This window comes from Chelonia mydas, chromosome 5 (genome assembly GCF_015237465.2).
Source record: "Chelonia mydas isolate rCheMyd1 chromosome 5, rCheMyd1.pri.v2, whole genome shotgun sequence".
NCBI lineage: Eukaryota > Metazoa > Chordata > Testudines > Cheloniidae > Chelonia > Chelonia mydas.
Window position 1 is genome coordinate 116,799,057 of NC_051245.2, and position 16,731 is coordinate 116,815,787.

The window sequence follows — 16,731 nt, forward strand, 5'->3', positions numbered from 1 at the left end:
GTGGTGAGCAGTTGACTCACTGCACGGGGATTTTTACTGGGATTTTACTGAGCTGAGGTATATACAGGACTGTAAATCACTACAGAAACATTTCCTTTCATTAGAGATGGCTTCTTCCCAAGCCCTCAGCTCTGAACTCCCTGGAAATTTGAGGATCCAGTTTTGCTGCTTGGATCCATCCAATTTGGGGGTAAACTGGCATAGCTCTATTGAAGTCAGTGGAACATCGCAATTTATGCCTACTGAGGATCTGGCCTTCTATGTTGTTGTTTTTCTCAAAAATACTCTTCCCATACCTTCCCAGACAAGGGCTAAAATCTCACAGCTGGGAGATACAAGTCCTGGAGATACGCGTTATAATTGTTGCAGGCAACAAGTTGCAAATATGCAGTTTCATTGGCGAACCATCTGGCATCCCTCATTTCCCCTCCCTCCCCTTCACTCTCCTTTGACCCTCAAAGGCCCTTCACTGGAGTGACCCTACCTCATACTGAGGAGGCCAAGCTGTGAGCTCTGGCCAGAGTCGCTGGAGTGAGCAATGAACTGAAGTGCTCCGTCCTCACAAAGAGGTGGAAGCTGTGCCTCTGAAACACCCCTCTCCCCGAGGAATGTTTTCAGTTTGTTACAGTGGCAGACCCAGTCTTGTTTCTTAGAACTCAGTTGATGCAAGTATTGCTCTGTTTCCTGAATAAGAGAAATTCCCAGTGACAGTGAGGATCTATCCATAGCAAAGCAAAATTAAACTATGTTTATATTTGATCCATTTAAAGGTAACTCCCAGTGGCAAAATATGGTTGTGCCCTTTTTTGCTTCTTTGTGATCTGTAAAGGCCTGCTTTTTAACTTTAGAAATTCAGGTTCCATCTCACCGAGAAGGTTTTTATGCTGACTGGAGAACTAGTGAATTGATAAGATCTCAAGACCTAGGAGAATGAAAGTTGAACAGTTAAAAGAGGAAAGAATTTTTAGTCAGTCTGTTTAAAAATCATAATTTGGTTAACACCTAATTGATGCCTAACAAACACTCTGGAGAAAGGACATCTTTGTTAATGACTCAATACCCACTCCCCAGTTTAGGTCTGAGAACTACAAACATACGTCCCTTGAGACCTCTTTCCATCAGCACTTCTGGCAAAAAATTTCAGGGTTGACATTCCTGATATTTCCAATGTAAAAACAGGTAGAAAAAAAACCCCCTGAAAAAGCCAACAATTTTGAGGCCTTCCTTCTACATTACAAAGCTGTAATCATGGCGACCAGCCCAATTTAAAAAACTCAGTTGCAGACCCTAGTCTGATGTAGCTTGAGGGTTTGAGCTGGGAACAGAAGGATGGGTAAAAGAATAATGCTCGCAGAAAATTTGCAAAGAAAATAAGTCCACATCACTGTGCACTAGATACTTTTTTTCTCATATTACACAATGGGCCAAATTCAGCTATGGTGCAACTGCTTTGATCTCAGGGCTTGCACTGATATGAAGTTGGCCCAGTGTTTTATTTTCATTCTACTTTATATAGCAGATGTTTAATTCCTTGTACACGCCTCATTACTAATAAGGGGCTTTGTCCCCCTCTAGTGGCTGAGTCAGCTGAAGTTGGGGGTGTTAGTTCTTTAGCTACAGATCAGGGGTAGCTAAACTTACTGACCCTCCAAGCTGCATATGACAATCTTCAGAAGTTCAAGAGCTGGAGCGCACTGCTGGGGATCGGGGATTAAGCCCTGTGGGGAGGAGGGTCTCGGGGAGGTGCTTGCCAGGGCTCTGGGCTTCAGCCCTGCAGGGAAGGAGGGTCTCTGGGCTTCAGCTCCACGGAAGGCACCTGTCTGGGCTCGGGGCTTCAGCCCTGCTCCTGCTGAAGCCCTGAGCCCTGGCAGGCAGACCCCATTGGGTCGAAAACCCAAGACATCCCCCCCCCCCGCTGGGCAGAAGCCAGAGGGGACGTGCAGGGGGACACGTGGGGTCACACGCCCCCCCCAGATTTTTGCCAGGATTTGCTGGCCCCGCTCAGTCGCATGGCTCCACTGGGCCCCCTCCCTGCATGGCAGCTGCTAGAGCTGGCAAGCTGGGAGCTGCTGCTGTGGGGAGAGGCAGCGGCAAACAGCTGGGAGCTCCTGGGAGAACCGCTGAGGTTAAGAGGGGGCCAGCCTTGGGGGGGGGGCAAACCTATTGGGGAAGTGAATCTTTAAATTGCGCCCCCCATCTCAGCAGGCACCAGTCGTCTCTGTCCCCACCACCCCATCGCAGGGCAGAAGCCCCGAAACTTTCCCCCTCCCCCCCAGTCTGGTACATGGAGAATGGGGGGGTCTCTGTGAGCTGCACTGTAACTGTAAAAGACCCGCTGAGCCACAGTTCGGCCACCTCTGCTAGAGATGCTCATGCCTCAAGCACAAGAGGTTCCGGCTACACTCCCTGCTGATGACCCACGGCAGGTAGTCATTACGCATGCAAAAAGACCACGAATGCTCAGGTGTACTGAGAGAGGAGGTGATATTAGGGGGGAAGCCTGCACAACCAACTACCCTTTCTCTCCTGAGTATGAACATCTTCAATATGCCATAATCAGCCCAGCACCTTTCAATAGCTCTCGGTGCACAAATCAGAATGGGAAATCTGGTAAATGATTTTGTTTCCTTTATTAACAGAAGTATTCGGGGTCTGTTTCTGATTAACATATACATATTGTGGAAGTGAGCTCCAATATGTATTTGTTTCCCTGGCAATCTTTTATTACACTGTGTCTATGTTCCTAGGTTCCTTCTTTAACAATATGTATTCAATGAAATATTATGGTTACTAATGAAAAATGCTAGAATTTCTGTACTTGTGGTGTATTGTTGGAGATCTACCAGTAATTAATTATTCTCTTAACTACAAAAGCAGCAGGTTTCCGACATCTCAAACAGCCACTTAAGTTTTACAGACACTTAAAAGAGAGGGACATAACTAACTGCATGTTCAGTTTTTGGCTGATGGAAGAATCCATTATTACTAAGTGACTGAACATTAGATATCCTTTATAGCCAGATGCAGCTGCCTTGCAGTGTCTGTAAATTCAAACTCAAGAAGTTCCTGTAATTGAGAATAATGGGCCAGTTTCTGAGGTGGTTTACACAAGTGCAAATTGGGAGTTAGCTCACTGATTTACTTCTGAGTAATTCAGATCAAAATCTGGCATGATACCATCAGTCCTAGCCTTAAGAGAGGCTCACAGAGTTGTATTGTTATATTTTATGAGCCTCGTTTGAAAAATTATTAATGAAAACAAACCATCCTCCTGAAAATAATCAATCAGCTAGGTCGGAACCTTATTCTATAAACTATGGGGAAAGTTGGGATCCATGTTCAAATCTGAAATCCATGGCTCAGACTCATCTTCAATTAAGGACCTAAATCTGCGTCCTCTGAAATAATGTGTGAAATTCCCTTTGACTTCAATGGAAGCATGATTAAGCCAAAAAAACCCAAAACCCTTCACATGAGAAGAGGACTCCATTTTTGTGTGTGGATATGGGCCCTGATTCTCATTTACATGAAGACAATTTTAACCTCTCCTCTCCCCCCCCCCCCCCCCGGCAGTGTAATGGGGCTTTGAAGTGGATGTGTGTTACATTTAGGCTCACATTAGGTATCTCTCCACTTCCAGAGAAGTGTAAAGAGGCCTTTATGTAAGTGAGAATCAAGGCCTTTACATTGAGTTTTGAGCCTGAAATGATAACATGCAAAGAGAAGGTGGGTGCTTCCCATAAAGGCACAAAATTCAAAAAATAGACCAACCTCCCCAGTTTTCTAGTTCTTTTAAATCTTCTGATTCTTTCAGCCAATGATGTGATTTTGGGGTCTGACTCATGATTGTTGAACGCTTGGGCCTGCCAATAGTGAGATCCAATTGTTGAGGATTATTTCACTTGGTTATTTCAAGCAGACTATTATTATTCTCTCAGAAGTTATGCAACACAGTATTTATAGGGCTCCCGTCTGAGACATTCCTTAGACCCAGCCCAAGTTTAATACAGAACTGCTGTGGACCTGAAGTAAAGAACCTCGAGAGGTTATAGCTCCAGTGTTTCCAACTCTTGTAATTTTATTGAGAGTCTCACAATATTTGGTGTTTAGTTCAACATCTCAGATCCTGGACTTATGGGAATCTTGGCTTTCATTTAAAGTAAAAAGTAATTTTCTAGCCCTCATGGCTGCAGAGAGAAACTGGAAAAATATGATCCGGAGGTAATCTGAAAGCTCAAAATCCAGAAGACAAAGAAACAGAATCTCAAATAATTTTTTTTTTTAAAAATCTCATGATTTTAAGCAAATTTCATTATTATTTTGGGGGCCTGACTCATGATTTTCCAATGCCTAGAGGCTGACAATCCTGTAGCTCAGTTTGTCAGTTTCAGACAAGACCTTTAAAAATGAGAACATAAGCATAGGAGGTTGGTGTCATTGGCCAAAATGTCTTCTCTGACTTGTGCAGCATGCTATGTGGGCTGCACCCTGTCACTCCAACAGTGGATGGGTGAACATTTTGTGCTCAGTTTGTAAATTGTCTAGGGCTCTTCTGGGATGGAAAGTGAAGTATAAATGTAAGATTCATAGATTCCAAAGCCAGGAGGGACCACTGTGATCATCTGACCTCCTGTATAACATAGGCCATAGAAATCCCCCAAAATAATTCCTCAAGCAGGAAAACATCCAGTCTTGATTTAACAATTGCCAGTGATGATGCATCCCCTGCAACGCTTAGTAAGATATTCATACTGCTTCCCACCTCACCCCGCAGAATGCCCACCATTAGAAGATATTAGAGAGAGATTTTCAGCTCTGCATATACCAAGCAGTTTAATTAAGGAATCCACAGAATTAATAACATTCACACTGAAAACAGTGTTTCATCACAGAGTACTGTATTAGCATTACAAAGGGCCTATAAAATCACCTCTGAATCCCCCTACAGTACATTTCTAATGATATTTTATCCAGTCTGGATGTTATTGACTGACGCAGGGGGGCATGTTTTCCTTTGCTTCATCCGAAATGTTCTTTTGCTCAATTCCATCCCATTACTCTTAGTTCTGTCTCCACCAACCACCCTCAAAAATCCCCCACCCTCTTTAATGCTGGTTATTGCAAAGAGGAGGCAGACACTGTACAGGCTGGAATCTAAATAGTAGCAACTTTACTGACCCTCTTAATTCCCCACAATTTATTGAAGTCACAGCCATACATTTTGTGCAAATTAGACTAGTAATGTACATTTCCAAAACACATGCTATCTGTGCATTAACCTTGAGCTTCATGGGGATTTTTTGTTAAAATACCCTTGCTCTGTGTTTATCAAATCGAGCTTAAGCAAAGTATCAAATAACAAAGCACAGCCATTAAGAAATTCAGGCTTGGATGTCAAAGCAACATAAGGAGCGCACACAGGTTTAAAATTCTTCAGTTTATTTTGCAATATTGAACGTCTGGAAACCTTCTTGTCTGGATCTGCAGAACCCTATGGTCTGTTTTCGAAACCTCCTCCATCCATATCCTGTTTTCTCAGGCGTTTGTCATTTTTCATGTCATTAAAACCAATCTCATGAAACTTCAGATATGTCTAGTAAATAAAGATGAAGGCCCAGATTTTAAAAGGTATTTAGGTGTAGCTGTACTCAGCGTTTTGAGGTTTTGGGGGTGGGGTTGTTTTTTGTTTTGGTCGGTTGGCTTGCGGGGGGAGGAACAGAGGGTTGTTTTGTTTTCTTGTGTGTACAGTTGCTATATTTCTATTAGGTCTTTGGAAATTAACTGGTTTTGACTCTGTTGAAAATACCAGCCAGCAGGTCACTACCATTGTCTATGCTTTGGTACTATATTGTACCGAGCACACACAAACATTAAGAAAGGCTTATTTTTGTCAGTAATCCCTTGTTTACGCACAGGTCCCTGAAGGAGCTCTCTGAATGGTTATCTAGTATGAGCAAGATAGGTCAGTGAATTTCCCCACGTGTCTGATCATTCCTAGGACTCTTCATGTGGGTCAAAAAAATGTCATTGGAAAATCCTAATTCATCAAAAGAGAAACACTTTGCATATATGTGTTTATTTTGCCAAAATTACATTTCAAAATAAAATGTGGGAGGAAAAAAGCATCTTAATAAGGTTGAAACACTCCATTTTTTCCTTTTTGGAACTTAATGATTTGATTTCCATTTAAAAACAACTTTTCATTACATTTTTAAAAAGCATTACATAATGCAATATATATATTTTTTTAAAATATTACATATTACATAAAAATGTTGTCATTGGAACAAATGTTTTGATTTTATCAAAGCGAAACTCTTTGATCAATTTGAAACAAACAAAAATCCAAATTTTGTTTTGTGTGAAACTCTGAACGTTTTGGTTTTGTTCCAATTAAGAGTGGAGTTTTTTTTTTCAGCTGACCTTATTCCCCGTGAAACAAAAAATCTGGTTCCCGCCCAGCACAAGAACACATGTACCTTGTCTCCAATCATGTTGATAATGTGTTTCGCGGGTCTGATTATTCCCCTTATGCTGGTTTCACATCACCAAGGGATTCCCCAGGACAGGGTGATGCCCAGTTGCATCTTTAAGGCACTGGGCTCATGTTTCTTCCCATTGAAACCCCTATTATCTAGGAGTGTTGAATTCTTCCAGTCTAGCTAATCCAGCTTGTTGTGTTTGTGCAGCTTAATTTTTCTGGAGCTACTACTGGCAATGCTGTCGCCATTAGGATATTTCCCCCTTTCTCTGAGTCCTTGTTAGAGCATTTGCAGTATCCCAGTTCATTTCCTGGGAAGCTCATGCCTTTCCTGGCTGCTCTGGAGCTGCTGTCTCAGTTAGTATAGGCAGTTTGTCTCCTGCCTTCCATTGCTATTTCCCCCCCTTTTGCTGCCTTTCTGATGTCTCGTCAATCAGTCATTTGGTGTGACTGCAGTACCTGTCTATGCTTTTTTATTCCTACATTTATTTGCCCAGGGAAGCAGTTTTTGCCCTCTGCTTTTCTGTGCTTTTTTTGGTTTTCCTTTCCCAAGCTGACTCTCTGCAGCACTTTCCCTTATGCTCCAGCCACTCTCTCCATTCTCTTTCCCACTCCCCATGCACTTTCTTACCCTGGTTCCCCCTTTGTACAGCTCTTAAGTGTTCTGCAAGAGACAGACACCTGAACAGGTGGGCCTCACCCCTCCACGCCCAGCTGCCGTTCCCTTATCAGCACGCACCAGCCAAGCCAGACATGTGCTTGGATTTCAGGGGAGTTTCAGCCCCCCATTCTCCCTGACACTCTTCCTCATTCACCTGCAGTTGTTGGGGGAGCCCCAAGCGAGCACCGGCAGGTCACCTCTCCCGCTGCGCCCTCACACACTCCCAGGGGAAGGAAATGAAGTGCCCCTTGCCATTTCCCCTCCTAGCTCCACTACCTGTGGGAGGAGAGTGATGACCCGCTTGACTGGCTCCCACAGCTCCCTGCCCCACTACCTGGGGCAGGACAAGGAAGGCTTTGCCCACCCATTCCCTCCTTTGTCTCCCACTATCTGGTACAGGGGAGGGGTAAGGCCCTGTCCTGTCTTCCCTCAGCTCCCCGTGGGGAAGGAACAGTGTGGTTACTCGCCCTCATACACACAAGAGCTCCTCCCAGCAGCTCGCCCGGTGTCTGTGGGAGGGAAAAACAACCATCTCCTGGCTCCTTCCATCTCCCCTCCCAGCCCATCTTGGCTCCTCATTGCCTGGGGCAGGACAAGGACAATGTCTTCCCTCCCCAGGTTCCCCTCCCCACTGCCTGGGGGAAGGGAGGGATGTTTCTCCTGCTCCATCCTGGCTCTTGACACCCCCTCCCCATTAACCCACAGCCTGGAGGACTGGTATCATTATCCCTTGTGTTACTGTGTGCTGTGCCAGTGCCTGGGGGAGGCAAGTAAACATGTGCCTCTGGCTGCCAGCTGAGGAGTTGTCCTCCCTGCTGCCTTGGAGAGGGAAGCAAAGATTCCCACTAGTTCCCCTGCTCCCCTCATAATTTAACAGAAAAGGGGAAGAGATCACCTCCCAAGCCATACTCTCCCCTCTCGCAGCCCCTCACTGTGTCCCCATACTTGGGGGAGCAGAGATGCGATTCCTGCTCCAGAGATCCCCTATTTCATGGGGGAGTGGCGTGAGGCTGTCCAGCACCAACCTCTGGAAATGTTGTGTGCTCTGTCACCTCAGCTCCTCCAGTGGTCCCTACTTTCCCCTCCAAAACGTGGAGGAAGTGAGTGATATCCCTCAACCTATCAACCACTTCCTTTTCCCCCAGCACCCTTCCACTAAATCGCTACACTGGAAATAGAGAAGTGAAGATGAACTGTCTCTGGTAGTTCTGGCTGCAAGTCATACATATACAATAAGTTCTGTGCCTCTGCAAGGGACATAGAAGAGGCAATTCCTATTAATGTAGCAATCATGTTCTGATATTGAGGCCCAACATTTTGATGTATGTGGGTTTTCTTTTCAGTTAAATCAAGGTTAGGAACTTCCAGGAAGTTCAACAAGCATGGAGATGAAGTCTCAGGGATGGACTATATCAGAAGGGCAGAGACAGAAGGTGGTGTTGGTTATGCATCTCAGATATAACTCCATTTTACTCATCCTACTAGGAATCTACACAATGACATTATGGGGAATAATGGTGTAACCGCATCCTAGGATTGAAATTGAATTGTTGGGTTGAAATGCCTCATTGGTTTGGAGTATCCTGCTTCATTCCTCCTTTTCCCAGTTCTCTCCTACTCTTGGACTGGGCCCCAACTTTCTCCTCATTATATAGTTTTTATTTTGGGGTTGGGAATATCCTGTTTCATTCTTAATGACTCCTACTTTATCCATTCCTTTTTCAGAGGACACCCAGTCCCTCAGATTTGGAATATGAGCCTTATTTGACCACACTGGTAAGTACCCTGACAGTAAACTCATGATAGAGGTGCAATAGCTTCACAGATCTAACACATTAGGCAGGATGAGAATGTGTGTGCATTTGTGTTTTAAGTTTAAATGGGGCTGGGAAATTGCGGTACTAATTAGCCTAGTTTTCTCCATTTGTTTTAAGAGGCAACCCAGGCCCTAATATTTCGAATCAGAACCTTTGCCAACCTCCGTAAGAATCCTCGCTATAGCCTAAGCCCGGAGATCAGAGAGACAAGGAGCGTGAGGGAATATCTTTTATTGGACCATCTTCTGTTGGTGAGAGAGACAAGCTTTCAAGCTACACAGGGCTCTCCTTTTTTAGATACAAGAAAAGAGCATAAACATGGAGGAGACAGTCTGATGAATCTAACAAACTGGGAGGAGATTAGAGTGGATTTGGGTGTATATTACGTACATGCCTTCACATACTCACCTTTCCAGGAGATCTACACAATGATACTATGGGAATTAAAGGAGTAATCTTAGTCTGGATTATGGGCTCACCATTCTGGTGTTTTTGTGTCTTATTTTGAGGTGTATCGGGGCTGAGGACATCCTGTCTCATTCCTTATTATCCCTCTTCGATCCAGCTATTTTAATATAAAACCCATTTTCCAAAATTTGGAATTTTAACCCAAGTTTGATCTGCTAAGTAAGGATCCTGGAAATAAACTCAGCATGGAGGTGAACTTTCGGGACTAGAATAAACCAGGAGGGCACAGACAGGTGGTGGTGTTGGCTCTGCATCACATATATAGCTCTGTCAATTCAGCCAGCTAAGGGGTCTAGGCACTGACATTATGGGGAGTAATGGCTTGATCACATTCTAGAACTGAAATGGAATTGTTGGGTTGAACGGCCTCTGGGGTTGGAATATCCTGCTTCTTTCCCACCTGCTCTAGTTCTCCCCCAGTTTGTGACTGAGCCCCAACAGTGAGCTGATGGTATCGTTTTTAGTTTGTAAATAGCTCTATTTATAGCTCTGTCTGCTCATTCTGCCAGAGGACTGACACCCTGACATTTTGGAGCCTAATGACATAACAGTGTTCTGTATCTTGGCAATTGTTACTGTTTGTGTTAGGTTGCCATGTCTCTGTTCTGGGAATGTCTTTTCTTATATCCCATTTTACTAATATTTTTAATTGTGTTGTGCCTGAAGTTTTAGTAGGTTATTTTTTCCAGTTGATAGTGCATTCCTGAGTGGGTGTGTATGGAAATATCTCACCCCCTTTTTCATTCCTGTCCAGGCTCCCCTAATGCAGGTGGCTGTTTGTAGGCTGGGGTAGCAGGACTGTCTAGAGCCTTGGCTTTCCCTGCCCAGTGTGCCAGTCAGAGTCGGTAAGCCAGCAAGCAAGAAAGCCTTCTTTGGGGTCTAATCCCCAAACTATTGAAGTCAACAGGAGTCTTTCCACAGAGTTCAGTGGGTTTGGATCAGGCCCTGGCTGCTGATATAAGTAAGGAGTGAATTACACCTTTTCCCCAGAGCAAAGAGAAGCAGGTGAACAATTGTGCTAGTGCTGGGTGTTTCCTCCCAGGGGTATTCCTGGGGAAGTGCAGTTTAGGCACCACTCTTGCTCAGGGTTGTACCTGAAGGCTCTGTCTAGCCCCTTTGCCATTATTCTGAAGTTTGCAGAAAGCCTATTTGGTAACTGGCCCAACCTGATTGGTGCATCTTTGTTTCTGCATGCATTTCTGCTTGGAGAAACTGAGGGTAAGAGGCTTTCATCATCTTTTCATCACTGGTTTTATAAGGAAGCTCTGTTCTTGAATTTGGGAGCTGAGGCCTGATGTATTCATCTGTGGACCCTGGCACTAGTTACAGCATGCAGATGACTCTCTCAGGGTTGAATATGTGTGAGTGTGGTGGGTAAGGAATTGATGTTGGCTGCATGCCGCTTACATGCCACCAACCCCTGACTTACTAGTGGAGCAATAGAATTACATTCTTCTAAAGTTTTGAGGAAAATGTGTTCTGTCACTGGGTCAAACCATATTTGCATGAAAGCACGTGTGTGTGTACAAGTGTTTCTCTGTGTTTCTGCTTGGGGTGACTGAGGATGGGATTGTGATGATATAATTCTATGTAACTTTTTTCACTATTTTCTTGAAGAGTAAATCTCTTTCTCAAACTTAGGAGCTGATTCAGCTTGGCCCAACTCAGCACCCTAATACACTCAGGATTGATACTTAACAGACGATGTTGGCTGCATGCCATACATGTGCGTCTAGCCCCCCAGCCCAACGACGATTTATGGAATGAGTTTTATGTGATCTTTGGAGGAAGCATATTTTGAAAGCTGGGTCCCATATCCCTGAGTGCGTGCAATCTTTTCAGCATAACTGGGCATATGGGACTAGACTTCTGGGGGACAGTAATATTTTCACTCTTTATGCATTAAGAGGGAATCCAAAAGGTCAGTTTTGGGGGCAAAGCCCTATTATGTTAAACTAAGGAGTCTATCTGGACCAGTATCGCCACAGTATGTAATAACATTCCCACTCTCAATGAATCCATTTTACCATCATCTCTGAGCATTATTAGGCCCATCTCAGACTTCATCCTCTTCAGTAACACTAGAGGTCATAGGAAAGTTGCTAGCGTAATGATAAGCCAAATTATGAAGAAGAAATCCCTCTCCCCTCCATTTGAGATGCATCAGCTGCATCTGGGCCAACAGGAGAGTAAAGCAAACTGGAGAAGGTCTAGAAGAATGTCAAAAAATAGAAATAGTGAAGGGCAAGTTTATCTCAATGTTAATCGGCATCATGAATGAAAGCATACATCTTCAAATACATGGTGTCCTGTTTTATAACTTGAAACTTTCCTTAGTGCCTGATTTATATGTTATAACCCCTTGTCTCATATTTCACACATGGATTTTGTCAGATCCTGGTATGTTAACCATACAGCATTTATGCTGTAATTGTTTCTGAAGTGCTGAACAATAAGTGTATTTGACACATATATTTGCTGCAAAAACATGCGATCAGACGTGTATCTGAGTAGTTCAGGTAACATATTTCAAAGAGAAACCTCACTCCTGTGTGTAGTTCATAACTGATCCTTGCACTTAGATCTGCCATTGGACTCTGATACGCTGTTCATTTCTGCTAGGTGTGATTTGAAAAGAGAAGGAACAATGCTGTCACTTCTACATTGTTTACGGAGCTACTGAATCTGCCAGCAAGAGCAATGCCTCTGCCCCAGCCAGACATGGGCAGTTGGTGCCTGCTTTGTGAGAAAGCACCACCCTGCTGGCGTGGGATGTTTAGATTTCCTCTCAGCTGTTGGAACTGCCAACTGTCATCCTTTGGAACCCTGAAACCTGTGCCCATCACTAGCTGACAAAAACAGCCAGACGGCTCCATCACATACACTAGCAAGGGCAAAGAGAGTGGTCGCAGGGGAAGAAAGGGCCCTCCCCTCTCCACATCAGCTACAGGTGCAGAGAAGTGTTTGAAACAAGGGGTCTTGAAAAGACAAGCGGAGGTGGAGACAGCATTGCGGTAATGAGAGGCAAAAAGGTCTAGATTAAGAATGAGCACAGGCTTGAGTGTTGGGAACTCCTTGATCCTAATCATTTCAGCTTTGCCTCTGATTCACTGTGTGATTGTGGGCAAATCTCTTCACTCCCTCAGTTAGGAGTCAATTGGTTACCTAAGCTTGTGAGATGTGAGCTTTGCTATGGAGGGTGTAATATACATGTTTGTTTGGTTATTTATTGTTCAGAATGAAAATAAAGGGGAAACCCACAGTGTTTAGAATTGCTTAAAATATGAATATTTGAAAAAGGTAAATAAGGAGGGAAAGGAATTTTTTGTAGCAGGAAGGCGATGAAAAATCTTAGAAACTGGGAGTTTTAGAAGTGTTTTTAATGAATTAAAGACAAGAAGGGGATCAAAGGCAGGACAAAAACAGGAGAAAAAGATGTCATTAGCTATTTTATAAAGGTGGCTAAACATTGTGTAATTTAAATATGGGAAGTGCTGGTGAAGATGGTACATTCAAAAGTGATTTTTAAGGCAAGCCTGTACTTATAATAAGGCTCAGTAAAATGGAATGTAACTTTTTGGGATGGGATATTATATTCTGCTGAGAAAATTGTGAGGGCAGCTTAATTTCCTGTTTTGCATCCAGTGTAGCTGAAAGAGCTTTGTAGTTTGCATGAGGATATAAAAACAAACTGTTTCCCAAAGCAGGTATGAAACATGCCATTCTAAATTTTTATACACATGCCACAAATGGACTTTCGGAGTACATGGTTTTTATTTGTTTCAGAATCTCCTAAATTTTATTTAAATGTCACCGAAGGCTGGATGGCTCAGGAGATTGTTCATGAGGTGCAGCGCTCGTCATTTCCAGGGACCTGGGGTGACAAACCTGACCCTACTGAAGTCAACAGGAGTTTTGTCATTGACTTCAGTGGAGCCAGGATTTCACTTCTGATCTTGAATGACACAGAGTTCAGTTCTATTGGGTTCCGAGCGCTCTCAACTTCAGCAACTTGCAGGGTCCAGCCTTAAAGTGCAACTCTACAGTGAAAAGGAACTCTAAAGGAATGTCAGTGAGTGATGCAATTTTTATTGTGTTTCACTGATTCCATTTCAGATTTGGTCAATTAACAATTAAAGAGTCCTACACACACACACACACACACACAGAATCTGGACACAGAATTAAGTTGGTTTCTTTCTTTCTCTCATATAATTTCTGGTAATAGACTGTCTTTCCACTGACATTGATCAATCGTTTCCCCTTATACCTGTGTAATTCTTTAACTGTGGTGGGTGAAGGGAAAGTTGTGAGTGGGAATGGGATTTGAGGAAGGAAAAACCACGAGGAAGAACAGACGGGAAAGAGGGAATGAGAGAGAAATGACATTTATTGCCTTTGAGTTGGAAAAGAGGAAAGAGAATGGAGGCAGGGAAGGAGCGAGCGAGCGAGAGAGAGAGAGGTCGGGTATGAAATTAAACACAAACACATGCAAATTAGAAGAGTCAAAACATTGTTGCAATAAAGGAGAAAGAGAGAAGCACTGGAGACCGTGTAACAGAAAAGGAATGACAAGGATGGATCTGAGGGGAAACAAACAGAACGTTAAAACTGGCGGCGGAGGGGGAGAGGAAAATATGCAGCACAGAAGAAAAGAGGAAGAAGAGAATACAAATCGGGAGCTATTATCATTTTGCATTGGCCACTGAAAAGACTGGTCAGGGATAGCAGTGATGTAGAACCTTTCTTCAGGGTCTCTCACTGGCAGTGCTTCCTCCAATCACTGGTATTTATGTGGTCTTGGTATTTATCTGCCCCGGGCATCTGAGTGCCTCTCACATGTTTAAAAATATAAATAACACTCTCTCTTTTTCTTCCCAGCCTCTAGAGGAAATAACTTGATTCACTACAGGGAGACATTTTGTTTTGTTTTGGTGGCATTGTCTCCCTCTGTGACATGTGCGTCCTCATTGCTGCAGGACAATGTCATTTTTCATCTCCCTGTCCCAACTTTATTACATCTTGCGAAGTATGTCAAGCTGTCTCTCTCTCTCTTCTCTTTTATAGATCATGGTTTCCCCAGATGTGGAGTGCACAGTGGATAAAAGTTCTTTGCCCAAAGCTGGTGCAGGTGATTTGCACCAGACCATGCCAGCAGATTCATCTCCGGACGTTAAATGCCCTGTGTGCTTGGAAAGATTTGACAATATGTTTTGCTTAAACCCTTACTTACATAAGTCCTGCTTTTCTTCTGTCCAGGAGTGGTCAGAAGCCAAAGCAGAGTGCTCACTCTGCAAGCAGCCTTGCCAGTCTGCGTTTCACAGTGCAGGGGCTGAAGAAGATTCTAAGGAGTATGTCTCTATGCCTTCGGAAAATCACGCTTTGTCTAAACCTGATCTGTGGGGACTTCCCTATCCCACCTCAAGAGAAACTGATACCGCAGTTTCTCTTTGCAGGAGTTCCTCATCTCGACAGACTGATGATATGACATCAAATATTCGGTTTTCTGATCAACCAATACATCCTGGAGATCACGAAATTCATGAAGTAATGGGATTGTTCGCAATAAGGAGACAGATTAGTGCAGATAGATCATACCTGGGACCAAGTCAGAAAGAGTCTGCATTTCATTTCATCCCAGTTTTGCAGCGCTTTGGAGTACAGGTTCAAGAGGCTAATCCTCACAGAGACTTTTCAGCCAGGTCACAGATGCCAAGCCTAATGAACATGATAGTGGTGCTGGTTTCTTCTGGTGTTTTACTATTTGTCTGTTTTTATTTGTATCTAAGTGTTATTCTGTTACATAAATAAAACCCAGTTGGGTTTCTTGGTAGTCTGGGAATTAAAGTGTGTGCGTGGGAGGAGGGGAAAGTAAAGCTCAGGTCCTTTGTGAACAGAATCACAATGATGGTTATTCTGAAGCCAACAGACTCAGAAGTGTCCCTAGTTCCAAACCTACCACAGGCTTAAACCTTTATGCAGCCAAAGGCTTCTCCTTCCCAGAAGAGAACAATGAGCTGATTAGTCCAAAGATAAAAGCTTCTACTTCTCACAAGGATTGAACAATGGGGACCATTTGCTCAAAGAGTAAAAACAAAGCAGCTGGCCCAGAAAAGCATCAGTGCTTATTTATTTTTTCCCTTTATTAAAAAAGCAAACAAGACTTTTCCTCAGAGATGGTCCAAAATGTTACATCTCGCATTAGGATCACGACAGTGTTTGGGTCTAGTACTCTTTTTATAAGGGACGAAAAGGTTCTGCAGAAAGTTAGAATTAAACTAACCATTGCCAAGTCTTGCTATACCTGAGATATTAGGTATCACGATGTTTATTACAACTGAATATTTATAGCAGTGAAAGAAAAACCATGGTCAACTGTAGAACTAACTTAAAATATTTGACTGCCTCTGAGGCACAGAAAAAGTGAAAGAGATTAGGGCTTCTACATCATTTAAGGTAAATTTTCAAAAGCATCTAAGTCTCACTGAAAAATCAATGGGCCTTAGGTTCCTAAATCATTTAGGTGCTTTTGAAATTTGTATCCATAATCATTAACTGGATGAAATTGGCTATCAGCACTACCCCTCAGTTTTCCTGAAGATGGACTCAGCACTGCAGACTGAAAGTTTGCTTAGAACAAAGTGCAGTTTTGAATTGGATACAAGTTGTTTTTCATAACATCTTTGAAAGACTGAGATGAAGATATTTTTTCAGTTGTTTCTTTGATGCCTTATTTTATTGAGAACCCCAAGACCTGTCTCATTATAACTTGTTTGCTTTGAAAAACATTGTTTTAGAGAACCTCCACCTGCCCCCTAAGTTGCTCCAACTAAAGTATAGGATACGAGTCATGGCATGGGGAATAGAGACTGGGGGGAGGGATAGCTCAGTGGCTTGAGAATTGGCCTGCTAAATGCAGGATTGTGAGTTCAATCCTTGAGGGGGCCATTTAGGGATCTGGGGCAAAAATTGGGGATTGGTCCTGCTTTGAGCAGGGGTTGGACTAGATGACCTCCTTAGGTCCCTTCCAACCCTGATATTCTAAGAGCAATGGTGCAGTTCACAACCACACATGCACATGGGAGACATCTGGACATACACATGTATAGTCACATGGTCATGAAGGTGCTTCTGTAGAGAAAGCATTGCAGTGTAACCTCAGGCAGCCATTGTTATGCTGGGTACAGCTAAAGAGTTGGAAAGATGCAGGCATTTTAATCTCCTTCCCGCCAAAAAAATAATTCTACCATTTAGAAAGAGAGAACTACTCCCAAAGCTCACATCAGTGGGGCCTTATCATATAT

The 16,731-nt window shown here is 43.4% G+C and overlaps 1 protein-coding gene across 1 annotated transcript in view; it reads left to right on the top strand.

The window, feature by feature from the left end:
• Positions 1 to 15,248, top strand: part of LOC122466018 (E3 ubiquitin-protein ligase Topors-like) — a 107,724-nt gene extending 92,476 nt beyond the window's left edge. Inside the window, exons 2-3 of the mRNA XM_043547520.1 lie at positions 8,868 to 8,918; positions 14,495 to 15,248. Coding sequence (XP_043403455.1) covers positions 8,868 to 8,918; positions 14,495 to 15,238 — 795 coding nt within the window. The 3' untranslated portion in view covers positions 15,239 to 15,248. The remainder of the gene's footprint in view (positions 1 to 8,867; positions 8,919 to 14,494) is intronic.
• Positions 15,249 to 16,731: the final 1,483 nt, after the last annotated feature.